This window comes from Marmota flaviventris, chromosome 3, assembly GCF_047511675.1.
Source record: "Marmota flaviventris isolate mMarFla1 chromosome 3, mMarFla1.hap1, whole genome shotgun sequence".
Lineage (NCBI taxonomy): Eukaryota > Metazoa > Chordata > Mammalia > Rodentia > Sciuridae > Marmota > Marmota flaviventris.
This window is the reverse complement of record NC_092500.1, coordinates 52,249,452-52,266,845: the sequence shown is the minus strand read 5'-3', so window position 1 is coordinate 52,266,845 and position 17,394 is coordinate 52,249,452. Positions and strand designations below refer to the sequence as shown.

The following is a 17,394-nucleotide window of genomic DNA, read 5'->3' as shown; positions in this document are numbered from 1 at the left end:
CAAATGATAAAAAATTATGGCATTTCACATTGCATATTAAAAACCTTTGCATTATCCACATTTCAACTGTCTCTTTGAAATTTCAGAATGTTTCACTGAGATAAACATTTCATATTTGAAATATTTTCTTTCTGTTTAGCTTGTGAACTAAGAGAGTGCACATTTTATAATAAACATGTTATTAAGGGGATCTGTTCTTTTTCCCAATGAAGCAAATGCTATGTCAATAAAATGACTTCAGCTGCCGAAAATCAGAGTCTCTGCTTGGTAATTAAATTGTAGATATTGCTCTCATTACATATTAATGCAGAACAAATGTTTCTGTCCTTACACAAATTTAAAAAATGTTTTGGATAGAATGATTTTTCTTTCTATAATATAGATTTTTTTTTCTATTTTGATTTACTCCCTAATATTATTTAGTGTTTTGGTAGCTAAATATTATACCATAATTTTTAGGAGGGACTGTGAGCCTCTATCATAAATGTGTTGAAATGGCTATTTTTTAAAAATATTTTTTTAGTTGTTGATGGACCTTTTATTTAATTAATTTATTTGCATGTGGTGCTGAGAACCGAACCCAGTGCCTCACATATCCTAGGCAAGTGCTCTACCACTGAGCTACAACCCCAGCCCTGGCTATTGTTTTTTTATATATATATATTTTATATACATATACATTTATTTATAAATTTTTAAAATATATATGTATACACATATACATATATCTACACACATATTTATGTATCTGTGTATATATGTGACTGATGCCCATTTAAAAAATAAACTATCAATTTATGTGAAATTATAATGTCATTTTTGTTAATTGAGTTATTTTTTTATGTTAATTCTGGGAACTCTCTAAGTAGAAAATTTGCCTGACTGATCTTCCCCTTGCACAGACAGTATATTAGAAAACATTTGAAAGAGAAAACTTAAAAAACATGTTTTGGCCTATGTGTATAAGTTACATATACATTTAAAAAAAGCTAAAAATCCATGTTGATATTTTGATCTATTTAATGGTGAGACAAATAACAAAAGGTATTTTCCTTGTGAGGGAGCATTAGCAGGTATTTTAATAATATTGCTCCCTTTATTTTTTAGGATCTTCACCGTACAGGCTGCAGTTCTTACTGTGGCCAAGAGGCTGAGCAGGACAGGGTTGTGCTGAAGCGGGTGCTGCTGGCCTATGCCCGATGGAACAAGAATGTCGGGTACTGCCAAGGCTTTAACATCCTGGCTGCGCTAATTCTGGAAGTTATGGAAGGCAATGAAGGGGATGCATTGAAAGTAAGTGTCATTGATGGAGGGGACTGGAATTCTCTTAGAGTAGAAAACTGGAGCTATAATTCTCTTCCCTGACGCCTCTCCCTTTTCCAAGGTGTTTTCCATACTTTGGTAATGACCTAGGTTAGCATTTTCTCCAGGTTAAAGCCATGTCAAGTGACTCACGTAGCTGCTGACTGTGAGGGTGATTATTTTCTAGTCTCACTTATAAGGCATCATATGTTAAAGGCAACTTAAATATTAATTGTGTTAATTATCATGTTTGTGTAACAATTAGCTGCTTAAGACAGCTAGCATGTATTACCTTATGGTTTCTTTGAGTCAGAAATCTGGGCACAGCTTAGCTGACTCAAGGTCATATCATTGTGGCATTTAAACTGTTGGTGGTTATGTTCTTATTTGAAGGCTTGACGGGTGGTGGGGGGAGCATTCATCAAGTTTGTTCATGTGGTTGTTGGCAAGACTTAATTCCTCACAGGCTGTTGAACTGAGGGTCTCTGGCTATTGACTGGTGGCCTCTTTTATTTCCTTGCCATGTAAGCCCCTATACCCCACCACTTGGTTCCTGGCATCCTTGAGGGAGCAAGAGAATAAAAGCAAGTGAGGCAGAGAAGTTCAAGGTATAGATTTGTAGCCAAATATCAGAAGTGACATCCATTGTTTTTCCATATTCTATTCCTATGAAGCAGTCACCAGGTCTAGCTCATACTCAAGGGGAAGACTACCACGAGGTGGAGGTTACTGGGGTTCATTTTATAACTGCCTACCATGCCAGTTATCTTTAATTCTGGTTGGATAGACTTATTTGGTTCCTTTACTCTTTCATATTTGGGGTGAGATATAGAGGAGGTGGGCTGAGTGTATCTATGGAAGGTGTTTGGAGAAAGGTCATGGAAGTGAATTATATCATTACCTTTTAATCTTCGGTGTGTAGGACCTTTATTAGTTAGACACAATTCTGAAAACAACTTGAGATAAAACACTAACAATGTAAGTTTATGGGTCTGAATGTGAGTCATGTGTCACCAGAAATAGTCTTTATGAGAAATAAATGAAGCCTTGCAAATGTGGGGGATGGCCACTGCCTTAATTGCTTAGGACAATGTGGGTTGCCAATTCATATTTGAACATTTAAGCAGCTGCTGATTGTAGTGTTTGTGATATATTAGATGGAGGCTTGTTCTCTGTATTCAAAACACCTTCCCAACCCTACCAACTCTTGTGTTTGACTGTGGTGAATACCTCAGTGACATTCTCTATCACTGACTAGTGTGATATGGAAAAATAAGCACATGTTCCTCCTAGGTTTATACACATCACAGTGGACTTAATTATAAACCCAGCCGGACATGATCTAAGTGTGTGTTGACCTGCTCACTTTTTCCATTCATGTATTTAAGGAAATAGCTTTGAAATGACTTGTTTATCAAATAGGTGGGGTGGGGAAGTGGGGTGGTGGACAGTGACAAATTAAATGTGTGAATTTAAGACATTTTAAATTAAGAAACAATTTTATTTACTCATTCTATCACTGTTAGTATTTTTTCCAGATATAATTTGTATGGCTATGAAATGGAAATTGTTCTGTTAAAAAGTTGGAATAAGTGATTCAGGTCAGAGAGCTGGAGAAGTTTGGGAAAAGGAGTATACATTGCCAATCAACTCATGAAAGGACTCAGTGGTACCAGAGAAACTAAAATTCACATAAAAAGATGGATTGGACAAAGCAGAGAAACTGAATATTTTTATTTCTGTCCCCAAGAAAATAAGCCCCATGGAATGAGATGACATATATCATCATTGTTTAGGAATGTGTAGATCTTGTGATTAGATATTTAATATGCAGAGGAAAGTTGGGTTGATGAAGAAGCACTTCTGATGCCAAGAAAAATATCAGTGTCTGTGTTTTTTTAGCAGCCATTTTGGCATCAGCAAGTTGAAATTATTAGGGAAATTCATAGTTTATTAAAAAAGGTGAACAACTTTTTTTCTGATTTCCAGAACTGTCTTTTGTTAGTAATTATTATTAGATTTTTAAAATGTTTTTTAGTTGTCAAAGGACTTTATTGTATTAATTAATATGTGGTACTGAGAATTGAACCCAGTGTCTCACACATGTGAGGCAAGCGCTCTACCATTGAGCCAGAACTCCAGCCCAGTCATTATTTTGTTTCTAAATATTTGTCAAAAATTTGAAGCCCTTTCATTACTTATCTCATTTATTTATTTATTTTTTTAAGATATATGATTTGGTCTTTGAAATTTGGTAGTGAGCTGTCTCTTTTGTCTTAACACCAGACTTTGAGATGACTTTATACTGAGAATTTTATTATAAGAATTACTAGAATAATCGAAGAAATATCTTTTCTTATTCTCATAATTTTGATGGGATCATAATTTCTTAATAATGACTTGAGTGCTTTTCTTGGTACTATATAACTTCTCCTTAGGTGAAAAGGATAATAACCCCCAGACCATTACCTTTAAATTTGCCTTTCTGTTCCTATAAATCCCCTTTCTCCAGATCCATGGAGTGCTAGGTGCCTACTGGGGTGCTCTACCCTGCTGGGAGTCTGCTCTTTCCCATCTGGGACCTCTTCCTCCATGTGGACTGAATGTACTCCTTGTCTTGCCGAGCTCCTGTTTCCCAGACAATGATACATTTACCTGGTACATTCTGTGCTGATGTAAGAAGTCTCCCTAGGCTTGTGGATCAAAAACCTCAGAGGGCTTTCTCAAGAATCATACAAAACCATAATCGAAAATTAGAAAGTATAAGCCAGGAATAAGGGGAAAATGGTCCCATGGCAGGGCTGGAAGATAGATAGGGAGATCTCTATTGATCAGAGGTAGATCGATTTTTATCTATCACTTTATTTTTTTTGAAAATAGAGTTTTGTGGTATCCTGAAGATAAAAAATGTGAGACAGCACTTTTCCGCCTGCATACAGAGCCAGCTATGATTTTGTTCTTAATTTTGTTTTTCTGGTGCTCTGGGAATGATCTGGTCTCTTATGGACTATAAAAGCAGACAGGGAAAGGACTAGGGATTGAAGGACAGAACTTGTGCATTTTTTTTAATATTAATTTTTTAGTTGTAGTTGGACACACTACCTTTATTTTATTTATTTTTATATGGTGCTGAGGATTGAACCCAGGGCCTCACATGTGCTAGGTGAACGCTCTACCACTGAGCCACAATCCCAGCCCCCAGAACTTGTTTTTGTGTTACTAGATCTAGTGGTTCTTAACACTTTAGAAAAGATACTACAAGTATAAAACTCAAGAATGAAGATTGTAATTTGAAGAAATCAGGTGATGATCTTATGAAAGAAATGTGGGTTTAAAACAGTCCCATTTGTTCAAACAAAACTTGGTTGCATTCTCCTGGGAGAAGAAAGTAGTCAAAAACCAACATCAGTTGCTGTAATAACCCAGGTAATTGGAAAGTGAATCTCAGGGCCACCTCAGCGTGGGTGTTTTATGATAGGCCCATCTCTTGGGTTTCGTATTGACGTGGTAAACTACTCATCCAGGATTCCATGCTGAGGCTCCTGCTGGTGGCTGATGAAGCCTGTGCTTTCTCATTCCTCAGTGAAGCTGAGAGTTGTGTGATCACAGCTGCTTATGGGGTCTGGTGGCCCATCTAGGAATTTCAGAGGGCGGCAGAATTTGGGTCTAAGTTATTTAGATAATTGTGCTGCCTTCTCCTTACATCAGGTGTAAGTGAGCCTTGAAAAATTGGTACTGACACATTTAAAGGAGAGTTTGCTTTGGCTAATTGCATTTTATCTATTTGAATTATATTCTTTTAATTTTGGACATGTTAGGATTTTGGTTGTTATGAAGCTGTATTATTCTTTATCTTTTTCTTTAGATTATGATTTACCTGATTGATAAGGTACTTCCTGAAAGCTATTTTGTCAATAATCTCCGGGCATTATCTGTGGATATGGCTGTCTTCAGAGACCTCTTGAGAATGAAACTCCCTGAATTATCTCAGCACCTGGATACTCTTCAGAGAACTGCAAACAAAGAAAGTGGAGGTTGTGATGTTTCATTGCTATTAAACCTTTAAAAATATTTGGCTTGTGAGATTCCACTCTATACATGAGCTAACATTGAATGGAAATGCAGGTTTCTGGGTATCTCTTTGTTTTTAATTTTTAATTTTTTTTAAAATAGACACAATACCTTTGTTTTATTTATTTATTTTTATATATGTGGTGCTGAGGATCGAACCCAGTGCCTCACACGTGCTAGGCAAGCACTCTACCACAGAGCTATAACCCCAGCCCTTCCAGGTATTTCTGTTGTAAGAGTTTGGTGCAATGAAATAGATTCCCAGAGAAAAAAAACAAAACTGAAAATACAGATGTAGGGTCATGTGTTAAGCCTCTAGTTAGTCATGGGTAGAAAACAGGTTGAGAGCCTAACATCCCCTTGGTACCAGATCAGAAACTAACGGGATATATTGTACTCTAGATGAAGAATGGTGTATGTGTCTTATTGTCTAAAGTGCTCTACACTGGCACCAAACCTGTCGGAGTTCTTTAAAGCTGAGCTTCAGGTACCATTTAGCACAAGCTGGCTTTGGAGAACCATTGAGGCTATGAAAGTGCAGTTCTCAGAGCTGCTGCCATCTACTGGCCTCAATAGCCCTCAGCAGTACCTGGTTGAAGTTGGTGCAATTACACCCATTGTCTGTGCTCTGATATGGGAAAGAATGTTTTGTTTTGCTGTTTCCTGGACTTGGCTGCTGGTTCCTGTTGTAGATCATGCATTTGTGGGTTAGTCGGACCCACACATTTAAGTCTTGGAGCATATTAAAGGATTTTGAGGATCTAATCTTTGATTAAAATACACTGTGATATTTTAGTGACAGCTGGGTGTCTCTAAGTTTTTTCTCCTAGTCTATTTGCATTTAATTTGGTGTACAGCGTAACTGTATACTTGCGTGAGTTTCACAATGCTTCTGCATAGACTGGTTTTGCCGGTCCTACAGTCAGACATGTTTTACTGAGCTACATGTTTTCCCTTTCGTGGCACTTGGCTAATGAGGAATAACCTCTGGTTCTAATCTTTGAGCAAATGTTTGTTCATAGGTAAGGAGGAAGAAAATGGGTGCAGGAAAACAGATCTCTTTTTTGCTTACACTTGAGTAATTGTGCATACTGACTGTAACTGGGAGGGAAGGTCAGTCTAAATGTCTGAGTTGTTATATTTCAATAAAATATATGCTTATGATATCACAAGAAGTGGAAGTACTGTTTTTAGTAAATTCAGAATTTCAAAATGGATGGAACCCCAGGTCTTTCTTTCAAACTATATATAGTTTAGTTCAAAATGTATTTAAATTTAATGTTGTTTAGTCTCCAAATATTTTGGGATTTTCCAGCTAGCTTGCTGAAAATTGTGTACATAATTTAAGAAGCAGACAGATAAATTATAATAAACAAGTTCATTCTTTTTGGCCACATTTGAGTAAAAGTGTGCTTTATAAGATTCTGAAAATCTGATGCCTTTTGCTTTTGAGAGGCTAAAATCCTTTATTTTTGTTTTGTTTTTGGTGAGGAAACTTTCTTCTTAATTTCCAGCACCCTACAACAGGTAGAGCCATAGTTAGGTTTTAGGTTAAGATTTCTGAAGCATCATAAAGAATGTGTGAAGCTCACATGATTGAGGTTTTCATTAAAAACACCTACGTTCCTCCAGAAGCATGGAAGGAATAAAAGGAAGAAAGAACCAGGATGTAGAATGAAGGAATAAGTCAAGAAATAGAACCTAGTTGAGTGGACATGGAAGACTGAGAGAGGGTGTTTGCCCATCTCGCACATCATCAATTTTGAAGGAATTAAGCATGCTTGTTTTGTTTCAGGTGGATACGAGCCCCCACTTACGAATGTCTTCACGATGCAGTGGTTTCTGACTCTCTTTGCCACGTGTCTCCCTAATCACACAGTTTTAAAGATCTGGGATTCAGTCTTCTTTGAAGGTTCGGAGATCATCCTAAGGGTGTCACTGGCCATCTGGGCAAAATTGGGAGAGTAAGTGATTTCCCTCATCTACTTCATTCTGTGGTGTTGAGAGCCTCAAGCAATTTTTGTGCTTTGAATGCGAAGCATTGATAGTGAGTGTGAGGAGAAGAGAAAGTTGTGAACTTTCTTGAATTGCTTTAGGCTCCTGAAATCTCAGCTGCCTGCTCCTTGATTGCTCGGGGCAGAGGGAAGAGGAGGATTCTCCCCTCCTCCTCAGTGGACCTGTCCTGGCTGAGTCTCTCCTCAGCATCCCTCTGGACATTCTTTTGGAGGAAGGAGGGAAACTCAGATGGAAGAGAAAGTGGAAGATCTGGAGAGGAGCATGTGGATTTATTGGCTTATATAATACTTTGGATTATTTATGAATCTTTATTATTTATTTTGTTTTGCCATTCAGAACTATGATAAAATTAAATAAGATAACCTGTAGAAGATTCTAATAGGGTGCTTGGTACATAGTCAATAGTAGACTCTCTGGAACTCCTTTCTTTTCATGAAAAATTGCTTATGTGTTTAAATCTGGTCCCGCCAAAACATATTACCAAATAAATTTTACTTACATTCCTTACTAGTAGTAGCAGGGCTGAAAAAGATAGGGTAGTTTCACTTATCTCTAATATATTATGACTAATACATTAACATTGTAACCTTTGGTTAATGGAAGACACATTAGGATGAGACTGTTAACAGTTTACTTAAGAAGCAGAGAAGTTTTCAATGTTTCTTTCCCAGAGCTATGAATGACTTGAGTGGGTACATGTGTTAGTAAGCTTTTTGTCACTGTGACCAAACTGGCTTACAAGAAAAACTTAGGGAAAAATTTATTTTGACTCACAATTTCAGAAATTCAGTTCATGGTTGGCCAACTCCATTGCTCTGGGCCCAAGATGAGACAGAACATCATGGTGGAGGGTGTCGTAGAGGGAAACTGCTTTGCTCATGGTGGCCAAGAAGTAGAGAGAATGAAGGAAGAGTCAGGGGGGCAAGATGTAATCCCCACAGGCTCCCAGTGACCTCACTTCTTCCAGCCACACACCATCTACCAACAGTTACCATCCATTCAAATAAGAATGGACTCATAGGTCACTGCTCTCATAATCTAATTGTTTAACCTCTTGCTCAACACAGGAGCTTTTGGGGAACATCTGATATCCAAACCATAACATTACCTATGGCATGGACAACATGTCAAAAAACTAATAAACCACTGGCAGTGTCTTTTTTCAAAACCTTTTTTAAACTCGCCTTTTTATTTATGATAACTTGTTTCCTGGGAGACATCCAGCACTTTTTTTTTTTTTTTTTTGCAAAAAAAGTTTCACCATCTAGGCGTGGTAGCGCATGCCTGTAACCCCAGCAGTTCAGGAGGCTGAGGCAAGAGGATGGTGAGTTCTAAGTCAGTCTTAGGAACAGTGAGGCGCTAAGCAACTCAGTGAGACCCTGTCTCTAAATAAAATACTAGAAAGTGCTGTGGATGTGGCTCAGTGGTTGAGTGCCCCTGAGTTCAATCCCTGGTATCCCCCTCCCCCCGCAAAAAGATCCACTAACTATCAATTCAGGGATTTAAAAAAATCATTATTGTGTACAAGTATTTTAAAATATGACATAGCTCTCTCCTTTGCCTTTGTTTTATTGAACATTGCTTTTCAGGTAGGCCAAACAATCCATCTGATGGATTTAGTGTGGTGTTTTGTTTTACTTTTCAGGTAGGCCAATCAGTTCATCTGTGTGGGATTTAGTGTACTGTTTGATTTTCATTTTCTCCCAGTATCTAACTCATTCTGTAGTCACATGTGTTTGATCAACATTATATATTATAAGCTTTTTGAGTTTTTCTGGGTGTGACGGTCCAGTTACTAGGTGACTGGTTGGTAGTATTAAAATAGTAAAGCTCTCTATTGTATCGGGGGACAGTGATATTCACCTTTGTGACTTCTTAATAATGGGGCAGGAAGAAAAGAGGAAGTCCTGGCTTTATGCCCATCTAGTCATTATCTGGAGGATGGGAATTTATTCCTATGGTAATCTCAGCAGTGTCACTCTTACAGAATAACAATAGCTGCAAGTAAGAGCCAGTATTCATTGAGTGTTTGAAATGGACAGGCACTGTTCCAAGTCCTCCACATACATTAACTAAGTCATTCTTCACCATCATCCTGTAGAGGTATATATTGTCATCATCTTCATTTTATAGATGTGAGAATTGAGACACAGGATTCAGTGAATTGCCTAAAGTCCCCCTTTTCGTAAATGGAAGGTCCTGGTTTTAAACCCAAGTATCCTGGACCTGAATCTGTGCTTTTTTATTTTATTTTATTTTTTTATTAGCTACACATGACATTACAATGATCTTGGCAATTCATACATTTGAATCATTGGGGTATAATTTCTCATTTTTCTGATTGTACAGATTGCAGAATCACACTGGTCATAGAGTCACCTATATACATACAGCAATCATAATGTCTATTCTATTCTGCTGCCCTTCCTATTCCCCCTACTCCTCCCCTCCCCTCCCATCATTTCTCTCTATCCAATCTAATGTGAATCTGTGCTTTTAATTATGCAAGTCTACTGATAATAAGTGGCTAATATTCATGAGTGTTTGCAATATATGTATGTGTATATATACATATATCATATCCTGAACTTCATGATCATATATATATATCAGGGTGATGATGGCCAGCATCTCTTTGAGGGGTTCTCTTGCCATCTCTCCTCCACCAGAGGAGTCTAAGCCACCCTAAAACTTACATTCTCAGATGATTAGTCAGGAACAAAGCACAAATACTCAGATATATTTACAGAATGCGAAGCCCTGGATAGATCTAGTCTACATGGGTTCTGGAACTAGACAAAGAGAAAATGGCTCTGGTGGTTTATTTAAGCGGGTACATCAAAGGAAGGGATAAGGTTGCAAGGGTGGAGTCTTGCTTCATGATGTCTCGCAGTCAGCAGGGTGATTGACATCTTGGCAGGTCACACCCATCTCAGGTGCAGTGTGGAATCTTTGGCAGAGCTTCAGGGGGAAGTTCACCTGCATGGGTGTGGGTGCCAGAGGGAGTTCCCAATGCCAGACTTATCCCCTCAGGAGGCTACTGTGTGCAACTGTCCACACACAGCCCATGGATAGTTTGTGGCATATATATATATATATATATATATATGTGTGTGTGTGTGTGTGTGTATATATATATATATATATATATATATATATATAAAATCAGTCTGGTATAATCTTTGCTTATCATAATTGAAAATCTTTTTAGCATGCAAGGGAAGGCAACCAACACATATCATCAAGTGCTGACAGTGTCTGTCATTATGTTAGGTAAATTCAGCTCATTTAGATCTCCCAATAATGCTGGGAAGTAGGTAGGGTTATTCCTCCCTGTCATTTCAAGTGAGAAGACTATCCCACAGCTAATGATTAGCAGGGCTGAGACTTACCCCTGGATCTTTCTGACTCTAGTGCCTGTAATCCACTCCACAAATGTTTCATTGGAAAAACCATAAACAGCATAAAAGGTAATCTCTAGTTGATGTGTGCCTGAGCAACATATGTGCCTTACGTATGGCTATCCATGGGGCATCTCCTTCCACCTTCTGCGGCTGGGGATTCCCTCCTTTCACTCACCGAGGGGTGCTTTTGGAATCTGTAAGTTGTAGACCATCAGTTCATCTGCACTAGCATCTCTTGCTGTGTCTTTTCTTCTCTGGCTCACCATCTTGGCACACTCCCTCACTGATTTCTGTTGATTGCCCATTGTGGTGTGTCTTCTCTGGTCTCCAGTCATGCACCACATTTGCCATGCCACCTCCAGGCTGACCTTCCCAAGGACACAGCTGTCCCCTCACTCCCTAATAAAAGCCTTTCAACACTATTGTCCTGAAGTGGTTCAGCTGGCAGGTGAGGCCTTTGTGATCATATATCTGCTGCTTTCTAGCCTCAGCGTTCACTGGCTCCCTCTGGCTGTGCGTTCATTTGCCCCCTGGTCTTGTGGAGCTACTTGCCGTTCCCCAGATAGGCCTGCTGTTTCCTGCATTGGTGTCTTTAGAATGTTTTTTCTTCTTTGTCAGCTTGGAGAGCATTTTTCAAAGCACTTTTTCTCTTCTTCACTCCCTAAGGGTAAACTTAACCACTTTTCATTTATGCCCACATCCTACGCTGTATCTTTTTAATAATATTTTAGTAGTTTACTTCATTTATATACTTATACAATCATAAACAACCCACACAATACCCTGAAGCCTGAGGTTTTTCCATCATCATTTTTTTTTTTTTTTGGATGATTCTATGAACATCACCCAGTTGGTGAGCAAATTGAACTGTCCAACTGTACAAAGAACAGTATAATAGATAAAACAGAAATACCCTGTGTTCTTTGTCCTGGATTACTCACCCCCCCCCCCCCCCCCAATTTAGAAGAAAGTTGAAAGTCCAACCTATCTCACAGGTTACCAGGTAATAGATTCTTCCCTGAGAAGGGCTCAGAAAGTTCTTGTGGACTGATGAAATATGCAAATGACGTTTGTGTATTTTTTGACTTTTAGCTCTACTGTGGTTTGGTTTCCACCTATTCATGCTATCACTGTAGATTAAGATCAACAGAGTCTCTGCAGGGGATAATTGTTCTTTAGTACCTAATTCTGTGGTTATAATTTCTGATCAGTGCTGGGTCTTCTGATATATAGAATGTGTCAAATGGAACCCATGAAGAGCCACAGTGGGGCTGTGTTGCTGGGATTTTGGGAGTGCATACCAGAACAAGTACCTCTAGATTGCTATTTTTTTTAAATGAGGTTTTACTATGTTGCCCAGGCTGGTCTTGAACTCCTGGGTTCAAGCATCCTCCTGCCTCAGCCCCAGAGTAGCCTGTATGATGGGTGTAGACCACTGGACCAACTTGGTTTTGGTACCTTTGATCTTTATTTCATATTCATTGTGTCCCAGGATTTTGATTTCTGTTGATTGCTAACTTGGTTGATGGTGAGAGGCAGCACATCTTGTATCTACAGCACATACCCATTACACAGCATGAGTGCCCTCAATAAGTCCTTTTCCCCTTCTTTCTTCATCTAGGCAGATAGAATGTTGTGAAACAGCAGATGAATTCTATGGCACCATGGGGCGCCTCACCCAGGAGATGCTGGAGAATGACCTTCTGCAAAGCCATGAACTCATGCAGGTGAGTGGGCAGCGGGGCCCAGCCTGGGTGCAGGAACCCAGAGCTAAAGTAACTACCGGTGTCAGAGCAGCAGTCTATGGGAAATATATTTGGCTAGCTGTCAGTCTAATTTTTTCAGTTGACTAAGAGTCTGTGTCTAATTTGATAAGAATTTATGTGACAAGAGGAAGGAAGAAATGAATGATGGCTGTTTGTTAGGGCTTTCCTTCAAACTGCGCCGCTTAAGAAACATTAGGCGCAAAATAGAAATAAATCAGGGGGAAAATAGTGTTTTATTCTGAATCTAATTCTTAGCCTTCTTAAAGGGATATTTGTGGGGTAAAATTGTTATTTGGGGGCAGGTATTAGGATACAAAAGAAGATTATTCTAATTGGCATTTTGATTCATTTCACCTTCATTGTTCTACTTTCTAAAACCAGTTTATTATACATGAATCATAAATTTCAGCATGAAAGACTTAAAGGGTTTGCATATTTTCCTTCATGTTTTGCTGTCTTTCAAGATCACATTGACCAAGTCACTGAAATTGACAGCAAGTGTAGAAAAGAGAGCTGGTGTGTTGGTGCTCTTTCTTCCATTAGAGTCTGCAACAGAGTTTTGTCCTCATTCTCCTCCGGTGCTTTCAATCACTTCTTTTCTTCTTATTTCTTCCTCTTGCCACTGACAAACGGGAGGCTGTATCCAGGGTTGTCCTGGGGACTTCCTTCCTTCTCTGTGATTTTTCTCCTTTTTCTCAGCTTCAACTTTCACCTTTATGTTGGGGTCCCATGGTCATTTTGAGGTGCCAGGATCACTCAACAGGCTACAAAACCAAGACTCAGGACAATTTCAGGCAGATAGGTGAGGGGCTTTGTTCATTTTGTGGCTCACTCCAAGGCTCCCCCAGCTCCTCAGACTCTCTTGCTCTTGGCAGGCAGCAATCTGATTTATCTGACCCTTTGATACAATTCCCTTGAGCATTCTTACTTTTACCTCAGTGTCCCTGTGTACTCTCATCCCTTTTATTTCTTCCTGTCTGTCTTAAAGGAAGAAGTGTTCTGTCTGGCCCTAATTTTATGCTCTGATTCCAACTCTTCTCACACATCCTGGCCTGTTATTTCATTGCTCATTCTCTCTTGAAGGATGGTGCCTTTTACTGAACACTCTTCTTTGTCCCAGGTCCATCACTGGCATTTTCCAAACATGAGACTCTGTACATGCTACAGAAATGACAGAATCAGACGAGTACACTGGCATATGCCTGCAACCCTGGTGGCTTGGGAGGCTGAGGCAGGAGGATTGCGAGTTCAAAGCCAGCCTCTGCAACTTAGTGAGGTCCTAAAGCCACTCAGTGAGACCCTGTCTGTAAATAAAATATTTTTAAAAAAGGGCTGGAGATATAGCTCTGGTACCAAGAAAAAAAAAAAAAAAAAAAGGAAGAAGACACCATCATCTGTCTAAAGTAGGACTCTGAAGGATTATTCCTTCTCCCTCATGTGGAACTTCCACAGCTTCTCACTGCCTCTAGAGCAGCAGAAATCACTCAGCTAAACATCCAGGACTCTTGGCTATTTGGTGTTGATCTTCCTTTTCAGCCACAGTTCCTTTTTCCTCCCTCTCTGACCCTTGTCCTATTCTCATCAAGTCAAACTGTTTTCTATGCTCAAAGAAATGCCTGGAAACACACCTCCTTAGCCTTCTTCTCTCCACAGTCTTGCTTTTCTGCCTTCATAAAGATTCCTGCAGAAAATTCAGTTCAGAGGCCGTCATCCTTTATGAAACTTCTCTCAGTTTCAACAAAATCGTCTCCCGTCTCCCTGGGTATTTTATTTGTGCCTCTTGAAAGCTTTCTTCATCTTCTGCCTTGATTCAAGATGGCTCTCATTTCCTCAATTGTATTGTAATTTCTTTGAGGACATGGACTGTGCTTAGCACTTTGCCTTTTACGAGAGCTGCTCATTGAGAGTCTGTGGTTAGTTTTCTACTTTTTCTTTTTTCTCTTCATTTAAAAAAAAAATAGAACAGAGAATTTATTTTGGTGGGAATTTATTTGGTGGGGATTGAACTCAGGGGCACTCAAACCCTGAGCCACATCCCCAGCCCTATTTTGTATTTTATCTAGAAACAGGGTCTCACTGAGTTGCGTAGCACCTTTCTAAATTGCTGAGGCTGCCTTTGAACTCACGATCTTCCTGTCTCAGCCTCCTGAGCCATTGGGATTACAGGCATGTCCTACTTCACCTGGCTCTGCTTTTTCTTTTTAAATCAGTGTTCACTTGGCTAAACAAAACTCACAGGTACAACCCTCCTTTCTCTTTCCTTCTGTTCCAATACAGTCATCAGCACTTGGCTGCCTAAGTAATTGTCCATACTTATTGCTTTGATTGCCTCATCGTTCTACTTTCTAAAGCCATCTGTATTTCTTGGTAGTCTTGTAAAATCAATGCCCCAGCCACATTTTCTAGGCTCTGCATTAGCTTTTCCAAATATTTATTGAGCATCTCTAAATGTCAGGTACTGTACCACATGCTGGGGATACATATGGGGAGAAGATGTGTGGTCTATCCTTATGAGGCATATAGGCTCCTATGTGCCCTGAGAAGAGTGTGCACAGGGGCTGAGGAGGAAAGAGGACCTAGTGCACAAGGGTCAGGAGTGGGGTGGAAATGGTGAATGCCATTCTAATCCACTCTTTCCTGAATTTACTTTAAAAAAAAATTCAATGATTGTGATCTGGCTACAATAGACTCTAAATCTTCCAGTAAACTTGAAATTGCTCCAGATGAAAAATGTGGGTTGAATGCAAAGATATGAAAGGATTCTTCTCTTTTGGGCTTTCCTGTTTCTTTCTGTTCTAAATATTGTACATAAACTAATATGCTGGGTTATCCCCTGAAGATCACTCCTTTAATTAGCGGTTTCCACTTTTTTTTGGGGGGGTGGGGAGGCAGGGGAATGGTGCTGGGCTTCTTACATATCAGGCAAGTACTCTACCACGGAGCTATATCCCCAACCTTTTTTATATTTTTTCTTTTAAATTGATAATGTTAAGTAGGGAAATTGGGGGAGTGCCGATGAAGCAGTTTATCTGAATCTCAGTAGGACTTTCCACCACATCTCTGGTAAATTCCTTGAGGGCAATGTAGAGAAATGTTGGTTAGATGCTAATATCAGAAGAGTTGTAGGTGCTTGAGAAACCTCACCCCAAAGTGTTTGTGAGTGATTTTCTATTATCTGAAGGCAGTTCTCACGTGACATGAGGCAAGACGTGCTCTTGGACCCACACTGTTCGCTTTTTTCCGTCAGTGATTGGGTAGAAATCCCAAGGATGTGGATGCTTATTCAATAGAGAGACAATGTTTGATTAATTAGTTCTGTCAAGAATTAAAACCGTCTGTCCTGCAGAATAGTGTGTGCCCATCACTGGGAGTGTTTAGGCAGCGCCTTTGAGGCCATCTGTTGGAGATGTGCTAGAAGAGGCTTCTGTGTGGGTGGGAGGTTGAATTACATTATGTTTAAATTCCTTTGAACCCTAACATTCTATTACTATACATATTTTGGCTCTAAGAGATTTGGAATCTGTTATAAAATCTTCAATTTATAAGTTGGAAGCCTAGAGGGTTTTTCTTTTCTTTCTTTTTTTTTTTTTCTTGTACCAGGGATTGAATTCAGGGACACTTGACCACTGAGCCATACCCCCAACCCTATTTTGTATTTTATTTAGAGACAGGGTCTCACTGAGTTGCTTAGTGCCTCACTTTTGCTAAGGCTGGCTTTGAACTTGGGATCCTCCTGTTTTAGCCTTCCAAGCTGCTGGGATTATAGGCATGTGCCACTGCCCCAGGTTTAAGCTTAGAGGTTTTTGTGTACCCTGAGTGCTGCAGGGTTGTGCCAGGGATACTTAGGCTCATGGGACAGAGCTGCCTCAGACACAATGAGCCCTTCGAGTAAGTGAGTGAATGTACGTGAAGAACTATAAACAAGTTTGTTTCAGGAACACTGATTACTTCTTTAAAGAACTAACTACAAGTAAACAATAGAGAAGGGAAAGCCTTTAATGGAAGAGACCTGAATGCCCAGTGGAGCCAGTTTCCTTTTTGGCCAGGTGTCTAGCTGTAGTGAGCTGAGACCATCCACCCTGGGCAGGATGGGAGAAGTAGAGGTAGAAGGAATTTGCCTTTCCTCTCTTCCAAACTTCCTTCCCAAGGCTGGACAAGGGAATTTTCTAACACAGCTACAAAACTGGCAAAAATAAAACAGGCAAATCTTTAACTGGACACCCTACTTTTTGTCCTCAGCGAGACATTTCACTTGTAAGGAATTTTGAAATTCCTAGCATTTAGTAATCATCTTCTTATTATTTAATAATCTCAACTTTTAAAGTTGATTCCAATTGCTATGGTTTTCTTAAATGCCTAAAACAAGTTTCTCAATTGTTAAGGACAGAAGATCACATGAACGAGGGGGCGGGTTGATGATGATTATTAGAGCTTTACAGTTATACATAGTAGCTGGGTTCTTCCCAACAAACTCATACATGAGTGGAAATCAATTTCAGTTCATGACCCTCCATTTCCCCCTCCTTCTTTTCCCTCCCGTCCCCCTTCCCCACTCCCATTCTCCTTTGAGGGTTGGCTCTTGCCCCAACTGTGGAAGCATGTTTGGTATATGGTGGTCGGTATATTTGGGCACATGCTGCTCCTATTGAGGTTCAAGAGGAGGTACTGTTCTCTGGGTCAAAAGTTAGGGTGCGAAGGAGAGAATTTCTCATCTTTTTCTTCCTCTCAAAGGGGTGCATGGAGCTAAGATGTGGTCACATGAGCAAGGAGGGGAGAGTTCTACAGGGGTAGCTGTTGGATACTTTTGTGAGCTCAAAGAACATGGGCATTCACTC

At 39.6% G+C, this 17,394-nt stretch overlaps 1 protein-coding gene across 2 annotated transcripts in view; it reads left to right on the top strand.

Moving 5' to 3' along the window:
- The window catches only part of Tbc1d30 (TBC1 domain family member 30), an 87,904-nt gene that overhangs the window by 52,740 nt on the left and 17,770 nt on the right, over positions 1 to 17,394 (top strand). For both annotated transcript variants that reach the window (XM_027928524.2, XM_027928534.2), the window contains 4 exons: positions 1,108 to 1,293; positions 5,168 to 5,336; positions 7,169 to 7,337; positions 12,415 to 12,520. In XM_027928524.2, coding sequence (XP_027784325.2) covers positions 1,108 to 1,293; positions 5,168 to 5,336; positions 7,169 to 7,337; positions 12,415 to 12,520 — 630 coding nt within the window. The remainder of the gene's footprint in view (positions 1 to 1,107; positions 1,294 to 5,167; positions 5,337 to 7,168; positions 7,338 to 12,414; positions 12,521 to 17,394) is intronic.